Here is a 19,104-nt window from a genome sequence, read left to right as displayed (position 1 = left end):
GAGAGAGAGAGAGTTTGTTTGTTTATTTGTTGCTTAACGTCCAGCCGACTACGCAGAGCCATATCAGGACGAGGAAAGGGGGGATGAAGGGGGCCACTTGTCAAGCGATTCCTGTTTACAAATGCAGAGAGAGAGAGAGAGAGAGAGAGAGAGAGAGAGAGAGAGAGAGAGAGAGAGAGAGAGAGAGAGAGAGAGAGAGAGAGAGAGAGAGAGAGACACACACAAACACACACACAAACCCCCACCACCACCACCACCAAAATCACCATCTCTATCGATCATCACCCCCACCAACAACAAAATAAGTGAGGAAGGGGAAACCGACAAAGAGTATGTTAACAATATTTAAAAGTTATAACCCTTGGCTGTTATTTATACCGTTTTTATTACAAGCCACATTTTGTTACAAATATAAATGTGTATAAAATTCATACGAATTCAGACACACCTCGCATGTTTTCTTTTGGGACAAGGAGTTACACATCAAACATTATATGACAGATCATGATTAAAAATATACATACAAACAGGGCGTTTATATAATGTAAATGAAAGATGTGTACATTTGATGCCAGCATGGGAAATTATACAGGGATGTACCGGTACCAGAAATACAGCAAAACTCTTTATTTTCTGAGAGAACATAAACAACCAAATGAAACTTGAAATGTAACTCACAGTGATTGGAAATGTGTGTGTACTGGCAACCTTATCTCGGGCTTAGATGTTGGGGTTATACTGGCAAGTTTTCATGCACACAATAACGTTTTTGACCTCAAAAGAAAGATTCTGGCTAAAAGCTGAACATCATGCGAGGATGGGAGAGAGATGGAGGATAAGGGGTGAGGTTGGGGTGAGAAGAAAGATGCTTGTCGATAAAACAGCGAATAAAGGCAAAAACACTGTAAAAATAGCATACAAAATAGACATTGGTCAGATATGAGATCTCTTATGTTGATCCCAGATAATATTCAGACAAAACATCTTTTGCATCTTAAAAACGACCCGCTCTCTTTCTGTCCTATCTTTCTCAAATCATTCCATACGATAGCTGGCAAGAACACACACACACACACACACACACACACACACACACACACACACACACACACACAAACACACATACACACTCACACACACACGCACACACACACACACACACACACACACACACACACACACACACACACACACACACACACACACACACATTCAATTTGAGCAGTAACCTAACTCTGCATAAACTTCTTTCAAGATAATTATCAAGAAACAAATTGCACCACAAACAAAAATGTCAGAAACCCTAGCCTGTGCATTACAATGCTTTTCAATTCAGACACTATCATTTTGAAAGTACATAGCGACATGTATTCTGACAACCACATTATTTTCACATTTATGTGGAAAGGATTCCACTTTTTCTTCATACTCTTAATAGCAGAGAAAAAAGATCAGTAGATAATGTTCTGGCCAAACAAGCTGATTATAGAGGCATTCAGAACTATTGTCTCTTAAATCAAACTGCACGATAACCCATTATGCTACTGCTGTACCGTCAAATAAACATGTTGCCTTTTTGGAGGAAGACAAAAATCATCTCATAATCACCCACAATACAAAACCATTTGGCATTTTATACACAGTTATAGGTATACACCATGATATACAAGAATATGTACCAAAAAACAAATGTATTTGTCTTTCCAGTTAATGTGGCTACAGTTTATATGATCTTACTTGAAAACAAATGAAATAATAATACCCTTGGATCAATCTTTGTGTCATTGTTTGTTTATGTACAGTTTTACATCGCCTTAAATATCTTGTGCACAATCTTTTTAACAGTGTGATCTTAATTAACCAAGTCATTTTAAACTCTTGCAAAACGTGACCTTTTATCTGACACATTCAATGCTCACTTTGATCCACTATTAGGAAGGATCCCTAATAGCTTGCCATATTTTCAAAAACTATTTTTTTCATCACATAATCAACATCCTTTGATTCCTTAAATTAAAAAAAAAAAAAAAAAAAAAATCTACCTGATTTCACCTTTAAAGTGCAACATGAAAAGACCCGCAATTACAATCTTATAATTCTGCATGATTATATTAATCCAAACATGTATTTAAGGGTAATAAACATTTAAATAATTCCTTGTAGACAAGAATATGTACACATCACCAACACACGTTATGCATATTTCTAACAAAACAGTATCGTATCTGCATGAGCCAGACAGACGCAGCCACTGGTCATATCTCATCAAATCACAGCACTATTTATATAATTACAGAAAATATAAAGCTTTAACAATGCAAAATGCTGTCGTTTCCAATCTCAAGGTACAGTGGTACCTACGATAAGAGGATAACCTTGGGACGAGCTGAAGGTGTCCCTACACTGCAGGTGTCCTTTCATGCCAGGTACAATTTATTCAAGTTAATATATAAGGCAAATACAACATAATGTGTCCTCTCGTAGGAGGTGTTCTCTCATGGGAGAGGGGCCTCTTATCCCAGGTACCACTGCACACCAATTTATTTTGTTCTCCTTTAAATATGTTTTTAATCAAATGAAAACTTACAATTTAATTCATAACACTCTACAATAAAAACAGATTTAGCTGAGCTTTTAAACATTCTATCTTCAGTGATTAGTTAGCTAGGAATTGGCATTCAAAACAACCTTCTCATCACAGTCATGTTCACACAAAATTTGTTAAAGGGTAACAATTTACTCCTTTTATTTCCCTATCCGTTGAGTTGCTTCCCTTGAGTTTTTTTAATTATTTTTTTTTTACTTCCTATCATAACATTTGAACCTTAATAGTTCAACCGGCGTAACAAGATGGCATATAGCCAAAAGAAGAAGCTTTTCCCCCATTAACAAACTCAACATGATTAACCTGTCTGAATTTAGCCCAAATGTTTTTAAATTAAGAAAGACAAATATGTGTGGTAATACCAGAAAACAATTTTGTATTGGCAGCACAATAATAACAGAAAATATTGTCCTGAGTTAATTGAACAAACTGTGTCTGACAGATTCGATCATCTCAGCTATATATGATATATACAAAAATATGACAAGCATTAACCCTTTGACTGCCTTATGACGGGTATACCCGTCATGCGCTTGTGCAGCCGCAGCGCCTTTAATTAGGACGGGTTTACCCGTCTTCTCCGTTCAGGAATTTTCCAGAAATGCTACGACGTCACTGCTGACACACAAATAGCAGCCAATGGCTTGGAAGGATACCTCATTCTCATGAATAAACATAAATGATGACGCAGTTTTGCGTCTGAAGGCTATTTTCGGCCTTGGCGACAGGGTAGGGGAGAGAAATCTCGACTCGTCAAAATGGCGAACGGTGACAGTCGACCGGGCCCTAGTAGGGAAAAACAAAGCCGGACTGACGCTACAGGCGGTGCAAATGATTATGGATACTGACAGGGGAAGGGGGAGATCTTCTTTCGGACGATTTGTAGGAAACAGGTAGATGACAGTGATTATAATCCTTTCGTGGAGCAAGCAAAACAGCCACCTGCGTTTGATCCACGGGCACCGGAAGATGCGCCGGGCTGATTTTTCAAAAGTTCATATTTAAACATCATTATAAGCCAAACTAATTATCATTTCCATGATTAGACACTAAAAACAGATTCTTGGTTCAATTTCCTTTAAAAATAACATAGGTTTTACTTACCTACCTACTGCCAGTTTGGAGCTAGAATTTTTTGTGAATTATTACACCCCGAACTCCAATATTCCCTGGCAGTCAGGAATGCACATACACAAGTTTTGATTGGCAGCGAAAGGGTTAATTACTTAATTATGACAGCAATGACATCTTTAAAACAGCTAAAGATCAACGGACAACTGCATTCGAACCTGTCAAAAAAACCTGTGATTCTTGTCAAAATATGCTCTACATTTTGTATGTCAGTCAATTAAATTCCGCAACTACTGAAGTGGCATTCTTTTGGCTGTACATAAAACCACAGACTTATAAAAGCCTTATCAAGGTTATATAAATGATGTTGAAGACCAAAAGAATATTTAAAACAAACATAGATCTCAGTGCATTTCTTATCACAATTTTAGGGATACCTATCACTATAAGTCACTGACCTTACAAAAGCTGTTTAGCAATAACACAATTGCTTCAAAATCAACACTTATATATCATCACATCATTCAGCAAAGAAACAAACTAACCCTACATGTTACCCTCAATATTGACAACAAGACAAACACAAGAATACATCATTATTAATTGTTCCCTGTTTTTCATAATGGAGGGAACATGTCTTTGGTTTTCCCTTTGTGGCCGCAGATGAAGGTAAAAGTCTTTAGCTCGGATCACATTCATGCAATCACAGTTGAAGTAAAGACTTTCTTGTTGAAGTTTACACAATGTTGATGTATGCGTTGGTGCAACAGAATCTTCCAAGTTAAGTATTCTGTATGGGATTAAAGGTGGGCGATGAAGGGTTCCTCCTCGTCAGACACGGACTGGGCTGAAACAAGCAAGAAACAGACTGTCAGTATAAGGGCTTAAACATTAATCTATACCCGGTACTGTAATTGAGCATATTTAACAAATATAAATTTAAAAAAAAATTAAAGCTGAAGTCCAACTGTTCTCAAAATCCTGGGCACTGCACTGCTTTTAAGACAACAAGCCTATCATATTTTTCAAAAAGGAAAAACAGTTAAAGAATTAATAAGTACACATTTTTGTATTATATTCTTATACAATGTAGTGCATGTCACATATTTCTCGTTCTAGTGATATCACTGCACAGCACATACGAAAACAAGGACAAATTGTAACAGTATCTTAATAAAAATAAGCATATAATATTAGAGAGTTTTTGCGCAACACAATCAGAGTCATAAGTTTTGGTGTACAATGATCGAGCATCTGCTACATATACACCAATTACAAATTTAACAATGAAAACTACAAACCTCATAGCAAAAATGACAGTATATAACCCACATTTTTATTATTTGCACAACTCTGTCAGGTTAAAGCACAGTACCAACACTCTTTGAAAATTTGAATTGCAAATTAGTTTTCGGCAAGAACAAATGCTTATAAAACATGTCTTTTTTGAGAACTTATCAGTAACTTTATTTAACATGCATGCAATTAAGTACTCCATGCCACTCATTTTACCACAACATCACACCAACATTAAAAGCAGTCTTGAGGCAGTAAATAATTATAGTGCCATTTCTTTTTCTTTTTTTAAATGACTATCAAACTAGTCAAAGGTAATGTTCACACCGCTTGGGTGTTAAAAAGTCATGCACAGTACATACTCTAAACCAGCATTAAGATACAGCTGTATGTTAGCTTTGGTCACAGTTTTTCATTCAGGACACTATTAAAATTGTACATCTTCATTCCATCTCCCTCACCAATATGACAGACAATCAGGTGTAACAGCCTGACTTTGCTGGCTTTGTACATTAATACATGCACCAGGTCAAAGTACAACAACATTCACAGCTGGACACAACCTATTTGCAAATTAAGCTATTTATTGTTCCCCTTCATCTCCACCACATGGCTCACATGCACACACACATGTTCTCGATCTTCATTCGCAACCTGCGTTTCACAAGTACAAAGTCACTTTCACAATCTGCAATGAATTTTACTACCAACAAGCAACACAGAACAAACTAGCGCGCACATTCACGATTCTCTGAAATTATTAATGTCATGCGTTAAAAATAAGGGGGTAAAGGTTAGTGGGTTTTCACCAACAATCCACTGTACAATGCATTCGGTTTGACAAGAGTGGTTAGCCATCTCCAATCTTTTACATTTAAATGTTTCACTGTTCACCACACTCTGGCTGTCTTACCAACGAGGTAACATTCTTCACTCAGCCGATGGTTCAGCAATGTTGCCTGGATCGGTGCACATTTTGTTAATCATTTTGATTCAAACTGTAATGAGCTGCAGAGATGGGGGTGGGGGATTGATGGCTGGGCTGGGGCAATAAATACAGAACTAGAAAGAAAGAAAGCGAGAGAGAGAGAGAGAGAGAGAGAGAGAGAGAGAGAGAGAGAGAGAGAGAGAGAGAGAGAGAGAGAGAGAGAGGGGGGGGAGAGAGAGAGAGAGAAGGAGAGAGAGAAGGAGAGAGAGAAAGAGAGAGAGGGAGAGGGAGAGAGGGTCGAGAGAGAGAGAGAGAGAGAGAGAGAGAGAGGGAGAGAGGGTCGAGAGAGAGAAAGAGAATGAGAGCGAACATGTGAGAGACAGAGCCAGAGACTGCAGAGACAGATTAACAAAGAGGAACATGAGATACAGAATATGTTACAACAAAAAACGATAACATTTGTTGGGGCTGCAGCTGTTCCATTAGCTTCACAGTTGCTTCAAATAGCATCAGATTTCCAAACAAATTAATGCCAATTTATACAAGAACATTATATTTTCAAGCTTTTAAAAGAATTGTTTATACTGGTGTCAATATTTGGTGTTCACAAAGGTTCCAAATAACATTAATACTGTTACTGAGAACTAGCTAGGTCACCGAGGCTGCCCAGTACAGAAACTGCCACATAATATTTAGAGAAACCATAAAAACTGAAATGAACAAAACATACTTTGAATCTAAATATCTGAACCCATGTAAAAGACCAATGCACACACAAAATTGTTACTACGGTGGTACATGCGATGTGATTCACAGAGACCCCACCGACAAGAGAACACCTACAAATACAGGACACTCACAGTCTGCATTCCTTCTATCTTGACCAAGGTATACCTGTCATGACAGGCCACCTTCAATATACGGACATTTTCGGCTGATCTCAAAGGTAAAGACCCAAAACAGACAGACTTCTAACGTAAATGTAACATTTTGTTTTTTCATGAATTAAACTTCCAATAACCTACCATTCTTGTTCTTTTAATTCTGATCTCAAGGGTATCTGTTCATCGCAGGTACCCCTGTATCACAAACAATATATGAATTTAAATGGGATGCATACCCTGCAGGCTGAGTTCCTCCAATGCCTCACCCACTGAGCCACAAATCTTCAAGCCTGTGATATCCTCATGCACTATCTCCTCTGTCACAGAAGGCTGCAATAGAAAGAACATTTAATTTGATCAAGCTGTGGTGTCTGCCATAGTATTACAACCTGGCAGATGATTCTATTGTTTGATTAATTCTAACAATTAACGTGGTCAAAGAGATGCATAGCATCAGAAGTGGATTAACCTAGAAGTATAGGCAACCATCACTACATCCAGTCTACGCGCGATGATACTACATGTATCACCCATCGGGACTTCCCCAAAAGCCGACGTTACTTAAAATAGAATGAGTAATTCTGGGAAATCGTTTACCAGAGATACTCAATAATTACACAACCCTTTGATAAATTCTATCTTCAATATCACTCAAACCTTTGGAATGAATTATAAATTGAATAAAATAAAAGAATTACAAGTTTAAACAAAATATTCTTTCCAACTATGCGTATCGAACCCGTGACCGCCAGGTTCATTGGGTGAGCACACTACCACTAAGCCAATCTGGCACAAAATTCTCTGGGGTGAAAATAAAATGTTCAACTTCGAACGTTACACGTGAGGTCTCGAAACCTGTGTCAACTCCTCGGTTTCACAGTTTTCCCGTTCGTATTGGTGTGCTGTACGTTCTGTTGATCTCACTCGAGGTAAGGTAAATTGATAACTGACCCGATGCACCCGTTTACTTTGTGATAGCATATATATATGTAGCCGCACATATTTCTTCTGTGAATATTATGTTTTCAGAGTTTTATGGAATAACAATGGAAATTATAGTCAATAAATCATCTGGAAAGTAATAACAGTACAGATGCAGAGGGATAGAGATGGAGAGAGAGAGACAGTGTGTGTGTGTGTGTGTGTGTGTGTGTGTGTGTGTGTGTGTGTGTGTGTGTGTGTGTGTGTGTGTGTGTGTGTGTATGAGTACATGTTTGTGTATGTGTACATGTGTGTGTGTGTGTATGTATGTATGTCAGTGTGTGTGTGAGAGAGAGAGAGAGAGAGAGAGAGAGAGAGAGAGAGAGAGAGAGAGAGAGAGAGAGAGAGAGAGAGAGAGAGAGAGAGAGAAAGAGTCATGCAGACAACAATTCTTCCAGAACAACTTTCCTTAGTTACTTACATTGACCTCACAGAGCACAACGCGGATTCCTTTCTGTGCCCCTTCCACCACCATGCTTTTTATGCCCTGCACAAATCATGATAGTCACATCAACATCCCCTTGTCCTATTCCATTCAAACAGCTGTAGATTCTTGGTAGTTTATCAATAATCCTTCAGAAGTTTGCGAATATGCACTGTGTTACTCATATGTTTAATTGTTTTGACACCATGAGTACTGTCATGGCATTTGGTGTAGATGAAGGTCAACATGCTTTTGTGGATTTGTGATCTAAGTTTGTCTTAAAACTTTGTCTTGGAGAGCTCTAAAGCAAATCTTCTCAGTTCATGCAGCTAAAGTAGGTTCCATCATAAGCAGAATGTTCTTCACAAAAAACCTAACCGACCCCTCTTCTGATCAATGTGTCCGCATTTGCTCCATTGAAATATCATCAACTTGTTAAAACTATAGGAAGAGAACATACTTGGAGTGCGGGACGGAGTAGCTAGCTAGAATAGAAGCGAAGCCACAAGACAGACACGTACATGTAAACTGGAGTAGTCAACCCCCGATATGTGCAGCATGTCCAGAATGACGGCCTTGGGTTTTTCGTCTGCCAAGGCAATGTTGACCACCTTGCCTTCGATGTACTCAATGGCAGGGAAGAACAGGCCCTGGTCTGGCTGAATGATCACCACATTTCCCTGGTGCGATACCTGTGTTCATATAAACAGATTAATCAAATACTGTCACCAGTGATAAACTGTCTTATCATATAAGGACAGTAATTAACTTATATACCTTAGATTATTTGCTTGTAACTGCCATGTCATGTTGACAGCTGCAAAACTGTCTTACCATATACATTTTCTAACTGTGTGCCACGTGCGGTGGCAAAACTCTCTTATCATGCCCCAAAGTAGATGAAACTCTGGTAAGGCCAAAAAAAAAAAGGTCTGTTTACGGTAACATAGGCCCAAAAAATAGGGTCGGTAGGTCGGGATTTTTTATTTATTTTTTTTTTCCAAAAAAACATATTTTTAAGTTATTTTGCCAAAAAACAAAGACTTTTTTTTTCCCCCCCCAAATGCCAAAAAAAAAGTCTAGGGTCGTGCGAAAAAAAATAGGGTCGGTCAGGATACCGTAAACAGACTTTTTTTTTGGGGGGGGGGGGGGGGGGGGGGGGGGGCCTAACGTTGCACTTAAGTGTCATCATTGGCCTGACGGTGGCAACATTATGTCTCATCGATCATATGCAAAATCTAACTAACAATGTGCCTGATGAAAAATTCACAGGTTCTGTCATGAGATTAGTCTTTCTTCAAGATCAGCAGCAGTGCCAGTCTTCTTCTCTTCAGGCGTTCTTTCATGCTTGGGAATAACTTCATCCCAGTTATTACAACAAATAACAACAGAAAGTACAGTGATCCCTGTAACATGAGGCCCTAGCTTCTTGTCAATGGACACTTACACAAGATTAAGGGCAGACACCACAGTGAAAAAGTGACCCGGTCTGTTGTTTCCCTACTGTTTCATCCCCACAACATGCCAGTAAGCAGAATCCTGAAATCAAACTGGCACATCCTTCAAGGAAGTGACTCTGTTGGTTCGATCTTTGCTCAAAAACCACTCTGTGCTTTCAGAAAAGACCGCAGCGTTCGCGACCTCTTGGTGAGATCCCGTCTTCGCAGTCCCACCAACCCCACAGCCCCTGGGACATTTCCTTGTTCCAAACGAAATTGCAAATCTTGTCCCTTCCTCCACCCTGACACCTGCCTCCAAGGCCCTCGTGGCTCCTTCACGGTCAAGAGAACGTTTGACTGTCAAAGTCACAACGTTGTCTATGCGATCGTCTGCCTCTCTTGTCGCCAGATTTATATCGGAGAAACCGCGCGCACCCTTGAGGTGCGTTTCTCCGAGCATCTGGCTGACATCCGTCATTCCCGCAATAGGCCAGTATCCCTTCACTTCACCGCCGCTGGTCACTCACTTGATCATGTCAGAGTCATGGCTCTGTGGCAAGTACGTGGCGACTCCTTCGAGCGCAAACTCAGGGAGTCCCACATCATATCATCCCTTGGCACTACCTGCCCCGATGGAATTAACATTCGCCGTTAATTCATTCATCTCAACCTTCCCCCCGCTGTTCCACCTTGTGTGTATGTGTGTGTGTGTGTGTGTGTGTGTGTGTGTGTCCGCACGGGTACGCGAGTCTCCTCTTTCGTTCCCTTTCACGCACCCCCCCCCCCCCCCCCACATTTTGTTTGGTCTACAGACCTCAAAACTGCCGCTTTTCATTCTCCTCGAGTAGCTTCCCTTGCTTCTCTGTCTTTGTCATTTGTCGGTTTGTGCAGTGCAGTTGTTTTGTCAGTTGTTCTCCTCTTTATTTGTTCTATCGTCTTTCTTCTTCTTTTTTGTGTGTGTACTTTTGTGTTTTTGTGCCTGAAGAAGACCCTTAGGTCGAAACGTCGCCGTTATTCGTTCCGTGTTCGTCATTTTAACGTGAGTACATTGCTTTTTGGTCTCTTTAATGTATGTGTATGCAATTATGTATTAAAAAACACAAAATAGCTAACAAAATGAGCATGTTTCGGAGTTGACTGTGAGTTAAAAAACATCGTCAAGCGTGGTCACGTTTGTATGACTGGGAGGAGTTGTCTTTTCTTTGCGAAGTTGGTGGATGACACACAACGGGAATTTCCGTTTACGGATTTCGCGCCGTTTGTAACAGCAACTGTGAAAGACATTCCAATGAGCCGAAGAGAACCGATGAAGATTCCGGAAGATTCCGTATGAACAGTTTTCGGTACTGACCAATCGAATCGCGGATATTAAACTTCGTTTATGCTCGGTCTAGGTTCGGTTCAATTCGGCCTTCCCAGAATGCAGTATTCTTGATTTCCGCAAGAGCTTGCCAAAGGCGATGTGTAGCACCTTCGGCTGCGATTTTTCTTGGATATCTTTCTTGAAACTTCAGTTGGTCACAAGTTTTGCCCCGAGTTCAGTGCTAGACATGCAAATGAGAAGAAAATCGGGTAGATTCAGGTCAGTTACAGAGGCTCGCGTGACAGAAGTTTAAACAGAAAGTCCGAATCGATAGCGTCGTCTGCTATTGCTACGAACGAATCGGAAGAACAAGTGCGTGCATTTTACTTCTTCGAGAAGGGAAATTGGCAGGAAACTATGCTTCTTCACTTGAGATGGGATGGAGCAAGAAATCACCATCGGTGGTGTACGTGTGAAGCATGTTTCCATGAGTGTTTTGAACCAGGACTTATTTTAGAGTTGCGGAGCGGACTGCCACGACGGTAGATACGGACTACACGGAGTTCGCCATCTCTGACAACGAGAAGGCAGGCCTTATGGTAATCTTTTCTCCGGAAAAAAAAGCAAAGCAAATAAACCGCTTACAAGAAGAACAATCAATACGAAAATGACTTTGTTCAGCCATCGTGCAACACCAGGCATCTCCGGGGAAGTCTGGTGCAGTTGAATACTAGCGCAAGGAGAGCAGGGAAGATGTCAAGCAGCAAATGAGCTGGTTCGGTATGTATTTGTTTTCTTCTTTTAAAAAATATATTAGTAAATACAATTTGTTGGTTATGTGTGCGGCTCTGGCTCTGTGTTTGTGTGTGTGTGTGTGTGTGTGATTGTTGTGCTGAAGTACAGAATCAAAGTAACAACATCCTGATGCAAAGAAACTGAATAGGATGCAGTCTGTTATGGGTTGCTACTGTGAAGCTTGGTGGTCACCAGGTTTGTCAGTGTTGGGGCAAAACATCTGTTCTTTGCTCATTTATTTTCTCAAGTATAATAGCTTCCTCCTGTGATCACAGGTGTTTTTTTTTATAGCATAAACAAACATGCATTCGCATGTCCCAGTGAGTGAACATTGCAGACCATAATTACACCCCCGGTATAGGGGTGTGTATAGGTTTCACTCGTTTATTAAGGTTTCTGCATGCGATGGATGTGCAATTGCTGTAAACCAGACCGTTCACTAGCTCTCAACCACCTCAGCACCATTCACATGTTTTTTCAACAGCTATTCATCACTGCTTGACTGTCAGCACTTACATACGCATGCGCACAAATAGCATCTTATTACATAACAATACCTTTTTTAAATGGGGGGGGGGGGGGGGGGGGGGGGTGGGGGTGGGGGTTATATATGTGAATAGCAGTATTTGGGTTTTTCTTAGACATATTAATTTAGAATTTATATTTGTCTCTACAGATGCAGAGGTGGAAGCTGGAGAGGAGCTTCCGAAGTGCCCATGGCATTGCAAGGCAATTCACAGAAATCAACCCAAATATTGTTGTATAAAAAATAAAGGACACTGTTAAACGACTCACTGACTATTCAATTCAAGTCCAAAAGAGGTCCAAGACAAGCGGCTCGACTGGTAACAAGTTGGGAATTATGAATGGGCATACTTTATGCAGCGTGCGCATTACTGATGAGAGTTGATCATTGCGACCTCGGAACAGGTTATTTGGTGCTTGCGGAACACTGTTTTTTTTTCTTTTTTTGTTTGTTGAATTTAGTTTTTGTTTTTCTTATGGAATCAAGCAAGAATTGATTTCAGAGTCAGCGTTGTTTTGTTACATGTAGGTAAATTTTTGTGTACAATAATTCAATTTTCTTCACGTTTTGTGCATTTTCTCAAAACTACATTTATGTCACTTCAAAAGCCTGAGCCATGTTTTCTAATAAACTTCCGTTGTTGAAACTTTGCATACATCTTAAGTAATATATTTTCTCAAAAATGTTCAGAACGTATTGTGGAATTTGTGTGTGTGTGAGAAGTTATATAATTTTTTGTGATGTTTTTTCATAAAATTCAACATCACTCATTTTTATCACTAATATCTTTTTTAAGAATTGACAGATCAAAAATATTCTCTGAACAAATTTTTGGCATTGTATTAAAGTACACATAACAAGCTTCAAAACAAAATTCCATGCAGTTTTATAAAAGCCTTACTATTTTGAAAATGTGCTGTTTGGTGGCCATCTTGGATTGCTACCATGGCAACCGACTGTACAATTTTATTTTTTTTACTATTTTCTAAGGAGATAGACTGAATACTTTAATTCTAAAAAAAAATTAGACTCGAGAGTTATTAAACACAAAAAATCGCTCTGAACACTGGTGTCTCCCCTTAAGAGATGTAATTTCGGTTATCCTTTTGTCAATAATCTTAAATACCAAAATATGCCAGTCATGAAAGGTCGCCTGCTGGGCATGTAGTCTTTTTGTTGCAGGTACCACCACTGTTTCCTTTTAGGCCAAAAAAAAAAATTGTCTGTTTAGGGTAACCCGACCGACCCTATCGATTTGGCGCCGACCCAAAAACTTTTTTTTGATTTCAAAAAAAAAAGATAAAAAAAGAGGTAAAAATGCTAAAAAGAGACATTTGGCGTTTCTTTCTCTCCCTTTCTCTCTGTTTTATTTATACGTTAGTTTTGAAACATGTATTCATCAAATATAAGAAGTGAATGTTCAGCCAACATAGCATTTACACACACACACACACACACACACACAAAAAAACACAAAAAAAAACCCCTACCTACCTACCGACCCTACTTTTTTTGGTCATGTTACCCTAAACAGACAATTTTTTTTTTTTGGCCTTATAGAAGAGTACCTAGCTTTCACTAGGATGGACTCACATGACACGCAGTTACCATTGTAAATTGAAGTGAAATTATTGGGGAAGAATCCACACTTGGCTGTTGCCTAATCTCTGATTTATGAAAAAAAATCTTCATGCAAAAACGTACCTTCAATTTAGGCCTGGCCATGGGATAGAGGAGAAGCAGCACGGAAATGCCGATACCAATGAGGATACCGTACTGTGGACAAAAGTCAGACAAATCCACTCAAGCGAGGCGCTTATAAATATATACCTAATAAACCCAACAAATAAATCATACAACATTAGATGAATACTACCCGAACACTGCTATTTATGTTAAATTCATAATGTATGTACCGTGAACATCGATACTGAATTAACAGCAAATAAATCATGTAAAACTAGATGAATAATACTGAACACTAATAATTAACTGCTCACATTCAATAGATAACACTGAACACAGTGTTTTGACCTCACAACAAATATGAAGGTGCGTGCGTGCGTGCATGCATGCATGCGTGCATGTGTGTGTTTTCTGTCTGAGTAGATATTGCGCATTACTCAGGAGCAAAAAAGGTATAAAACAACAAAACCAGTGACAAAAGAAACTTATGGCTGGTTACTCACCTCAATCCCAACACAGAGGGAACAGACGAATGTGACTATATGTACAAACAAATCCCACTCTGAAAATAAGAAAAAGACCACAAATCTGTATGTGCATGTAACCAATCTAGTATACAATTTGTTGCAAACATTATATTTACTTCAAATTATCCCATTTCATTGATTTCATGTATTATCTGAATTTAGAATGCAACAGCTATAGCACATAACATGAATGCGTCAAATTACCTAATTAAAACACTGAAGAAAACTGAACGGAGAATTAATGCACGAGCAAATAAGTACAAAAACAGAAAGGCATGTGATTGTGACCAAGCAAGCAGCAAGGCAGACAGTCAAGCACTTTTTTCATGTTTGTTTTCATCGATTTATTGCTTTGGGAAATTCGGCTCACTTCAATTCCTCGGAGTAGAAAGCTTTAAGGAACAGAGTCGCGCTACCAAGGTGTGTTCATCTTCAGGTGTATAAACAAATGTCAGGATGCTGTGATTGATTCATATATTTGATTGTAAAATTATGCTTTTTAATAGTCATCTTTGCATTTGTTCCTTCAGTGATGTGATATGGTGCGACATAACTGTGAAAAAACCGTCCATCTTTGTGCAAACATAAAAACGCACAGACAAGTTTTCTTAACTTATCTTCTTTTATCAAATTTAAAAGCCTGAGAAAAAAAAAGTGGTGATTTGTGTGATCGTTTTCATGGGAAAGAAGGTATCTTTAAAGCACAGCATGTGAAAGTGAACTCACTATTTGTGCGCCATAAAACTGGAAGGATCTTGTAGTCGACCATCTGTATGACAGCCATGATGATGACTGCTGCCAGCGCTGCCTTGGGAATGTAGTAGCAGTACTGCACTAACACAGCCAGTGCCAGAAGAATCAGTGCACCTGCACAACAAAGAGAACGTTCGGTCATTAAAGCCGTAAACTTAAGATCCTCAAACGTGTACACAGAGTGCAGTTTGTAACACTAATATCCAGGCAGTCATAATTGATAAAGGACAGATAATAATAATAATAATAATAACGGGCATTTATAAAGCGCCTTATCAAAAGTTCAAAGCGCGGGACAACAATACATGTATACAAAAATCATACAATCACTGTCAGATTCAAACAACACATCATGCACATCTCACATCCCCAGACTCTATACTAAGGAACTATCCGTAGTGTTGTTGGAACAAGTGAGTTTTCAAATTGGACTTAAAAGATGAAATGGATGGAGAGTGACGTAATTGAAAGGGGAGTGAATTCCATAACTGCATGAGGTCCATAATACGAAAACGTGCGGAAGCCATGAGCCTTGCGTTTAAAGCGACCTTGACAGAGAAGTCGAGCATCATCAGAAGAACGAAGGGTGCGAGAGGGAGTGTAGAGAGAGACCAGTTCAGAAAGATAGGCAGGTGCCGATTCAGAGATGATATTGTAGCAGAAGCAGGCAGCTTTATACCTAATACGTTCAGATACAGGAAGCCAGTGAAGTTCTTTCATGAGAGGAGTGCAGGGTTGTCGATGCTGTGCTCTGAAAATGAGACGTGCAGCAGAGTGTTGTACTTTTTGCAAGGGTTGGAGAGTGGAGTCAGGGCAGCCTATGAGAAGGGAGTTGCAGTAATCTAATCTGGACAGAATGCAGGATGTAACGAGAGTTTTAGTGGCATCAACAGTGAGAAATTTTCTTATGGAACCTATTCTTCTGATCTCAAAGTAACATGTCTGACAGACTTTTTTGATGTGTTGTTTCATTGAGAGGTGGGAGTCCATGATGAACCCAAGATTCCTAGCACTATCAGAGAGAGAAATGTCACTAGAACCTACTGTGATGGAGGCTGGAAGGGAAGTGGTCGAACAGGAAGCTCCAGAGAAAAGAAGAAATTCAGTCTTGTCATCATTTAACTTGAGCATATTGTTTGTCATCCATGATTTAATATCTGAAGTGCAGTTTTGGAGAGTGTGCGTCACCGCTTGGATTTCTGTAGGCTTGCATGCTTGTTGGAGTTGTGTGTCGTCTGCAAAGAGGTAGTGATTGACTGCGTGTTGCTTGATGACGGCAGAGAGAGGAGTGGTGTATAGTACAAATAAAACTGGGCCTAGAACTGATCCCTGGGGAACGCCGAAACAGAGAGGAGATGGAGGAGATGAGAGATTATTGACAGACACATACTGACTACGGCCCTGTAGATATGAACTAAACCAGTGAAGAGCGGTAGAGTGAATGCCAAAAACAGATTCGAGACGAGAGAGCAGAACAGAGTGATCGATCGTATCGAACGCAGCTGAGTTATCCAAGAGAAGCAGAACTGATAGGTCATCATTATCCAGAGCAGAAAGAATGTCATTCACAACACGAAGCAAAACAGTCTCGGTGCTGTGGCCAGCCCTATACGCTGACTGAAGAGGGTTGCAGAGGTTGTTGGTTTCAAGGTGGGAGAGAAGCTGACTAAGCACTACTTTTTCCAGAATTTTAGAAATGAATGGCAAGTTGGAAACAGGCCTATAGTTTTTCAACTGATTTTTATTCAGAGATGGTTTCTTGATCAAAGGTTTAACTACTGCAGTTTTCAAGTCCATTGGCACAGTGCCAGAAGTGAGAGAAGAGTTGATTATGTTGGTTATGATGGGAAGAAAAAGGTCAAGGTTTTCATAAAACAAGTTGGTGGGGATGGGGTCTAGCTCACAAGACTTTGGCACTGTGTTCTTCAATGTGAAGATAAACCCGCAAAACTGCCAAAAGGTTCACCATGTAATCACAACTTTTTTTTCTTAAACTAACAAAAATTCAAATTACACATGTAATTTTTTTCCTGTATTTATATAACTTCAACACAACTCAAGGCAACATGGCCAATTATATACATTTATTCTTAGAGAAATAAAAGGCTATGGCGGCTTTGCTGGACAGTATCGTACGTGTCTGTCGGAAGTTGTGAATTGAGTGATGATGCGCATTATTAATTCACACCGCCACAACATCCGGGAGAGCAATTCAGGCTGGCGAAGGAGAGTCGTCTGCTATGAGCAAAGCCACAAACTCCGTGTTGCGCCAGTTTAAAAACAGCTGAATAAAAGCTGAATCTTTTAGGATGGCCGTTGCTTTTCCATTCTTTTTATCATCTTAGGTGGTAAGACTGGTACTGCACAAATTGCTCTCACGTATAATGCTCTACTGTCTCTATTTAGAGTGATTATCTCAATTGGTTATTTGATCTCGAAACATGTAATTGTCTTGTACTGTGAGTCTTGTAGGTCTAAATTTCATGCTATAAATGCACCTATAACCACCTATAGTGATCTACCAGGAACTCATTTTAGTTACAATATATTTTATTCTGCATGCATTTTTTCAGAGTTGATCAATACAGTAAAACCTGTCAAATAAGGACACCCTTGGGACCAGACAAAAGTGTCCTTATTCTGCAGGTGTCCTTATTAGACAGGTGCAAGTAAACGCGACAAAGTCAAGTTGAGAGAGAGAGAGAGAGAGTACTGCACATGTACATGTACATTTATAAGAAAAACAGAAGCTGTTTAGATTAAATAGAGAAACATTTAATATTGACTGTTGTAAAACAAGTTTCAGGCATGGTACTCTCAAAAACGAAAATCCAAACAAACAAAAAAAACAAAAAAATCTGCTGATTGACTTGAGATTATTATTTTTTCTTACTCAAGCCTTGTTATCTTTCACTTATATCCCTCTCAGCTTCAAGGAGAGGGCACTAAACACATTTGAATTAGTAAAAAGTCGATGACAGGGGAACCACCTCTCATGGCAAAAACTGGGTCATTGACCCCTGGGAAGAAGGTCGTGTCTTTTAACAAGGCCACCCAGCTATCACAATGCCTTTGATCTGGCCGCACACACTTATTATGGACCCAAAATACGTGTCCGCGTCCGTAATGCCGAGGTGGCCGTAACGTACAGGTGTTTTACAGTGTAAAGCAGTCCGTGCCGAGACTGACTGTCCGTATTCTGCGAGTGTCCGCTAAGTCCAGTGACCGTATTTGACAGTTTTCACTGTACATACATTTTACAGTAACAAATTCCAGAAATCACACATACCTGTGAAAAGACCTCCTGCTGGTGTTTTAACACCACTCTGAGAGTTAACAGCAGTTCTGGAGAAAAATAAAGACAGAAAAGATTTTAACAACAACATCAACACTTATAATTTGTCTCCAACTTCAACTCAGCAACAACAATTAAGAACAAAAACAACAACACTTAATTAATCTACAACTTCAACTCAGTTAATTATAAAGCTCTATCTGCAGTTACTTCATATCTCACATCTTCCAGAGTTATTGTAGGCTAGAAGAATAAAATCCCAGCCAGTCATTAAAGTATTTTTTCTGAACAACCCCTCACATTCTATGAACCCACAAACTCGATCTAGGCATGATGCAATAGAAAGAAATGGAATCATTAGTACCTTGAGAAACTGCCTGTGACAGGGTAGGAGTGGACAAAGGAGCTGAGGATATTGGCAGTCCCTGTGAGAAAAAGCAAAAAGATATTTACATGAATGAAGAACATAATCTAGCAGCTGCAAAGCAAAACGGAAATCAACAAACACAATCTGCACTGGATGTATGTCCATTTTCTCTGCACTTATTGTAACCGAGTGCATGAAGCACAAGAATCACCTTTGGAGTCAAA

At 39.5% G+C, this 19,104-nt stretch overlaps 1 protein-coding gene and 1 long non-coding RNA gene across 2 annotated transcripts in view; one reads left to right on the top strand and one right to left on the bottom strand.

Moving 5' to 3' along the window:
• Nucleotides 1-366: 366 nt before the first annotated feature.
• Nucleotides 367-19,104, bottom strand: part of LOC138952387 (sodium-independent sulfate anion transporter-like) — a 106,517-nt gene continuing 87,779 nt past the window's right edge. Inside the window, exons 11-19 of the mRNA XM_070324054.1 lie at nucleotides 18,878-18,938; nucleotides 18,508-18,563; nucleotides 15,192-15,332; nucleotides 14,442-14,500; nucleotides 13,957-14,028; nucleotides 8,711-8,881; nucleotides 8,187-8,252; nucleotides 7,021-7,114; nucleotides 367-4,523 (exon numbers count right to left, since the gene is read on the bottom strand). Of these exons, the coding sequence (XP_070180155.1) occupies nucleotides 4,477-4,523; nucleotides 7,021-7,114; nucleotides 8,187-8,252; nucleotides 8,711-8,881; nucleotides 13,957-14,028; nucleotides 14,442-14,500; nucleotides 15,192-15,332; nucleotides 18,508-18,563; nucleotides 18,878-18,938 (767 nt within the window). The 3' untranslated portion in view covers nucleotides 367-4,476. The remainder of the gene's footprint in view (nucleotides 4,524-7,020; nucleotides 7,115-8,186; nucleotides 8,253-8,710; nucleotides 8,882-13,956; nucleotides 14,029-14,441; nucleotides 14,501-15,191; nucleotides 15,333-18,507; nucleotides 18,564-18,877; nucleotides 18,939-19,104) is intronic.
• Nucleotides 10,701-12,808, top strand: LOC138958567 (uncharacterized). Its single transcript, XR_011453437.1, has 2 exons — nucleotides 10,701-11,711; nucleotides 12,403-12,808. It is a non-coding gene; the product is annotated as an uncharacterized lncRNA (long non-coding RNA).

Source organism: Littorina saxatilis, linkage group LG2 (genome assembly GCF_037325665.1).
Source record: "Littorina saxatilis isolate snail1 linkage group LG2, US_GU_Lsax_2.0, whole genome shotgun sequence".
Lineage (NCBI taxonomy): Eukaryota > Metazoa > Mollusca > Gastropoda > Littorinimorpha > Littorinidae > Littorina > Littorina saxatilis.
Note: the sequence above shows the minus strand (reverse complement) of the source record. Positions and strands in the feature narration are given on the sequence as shown.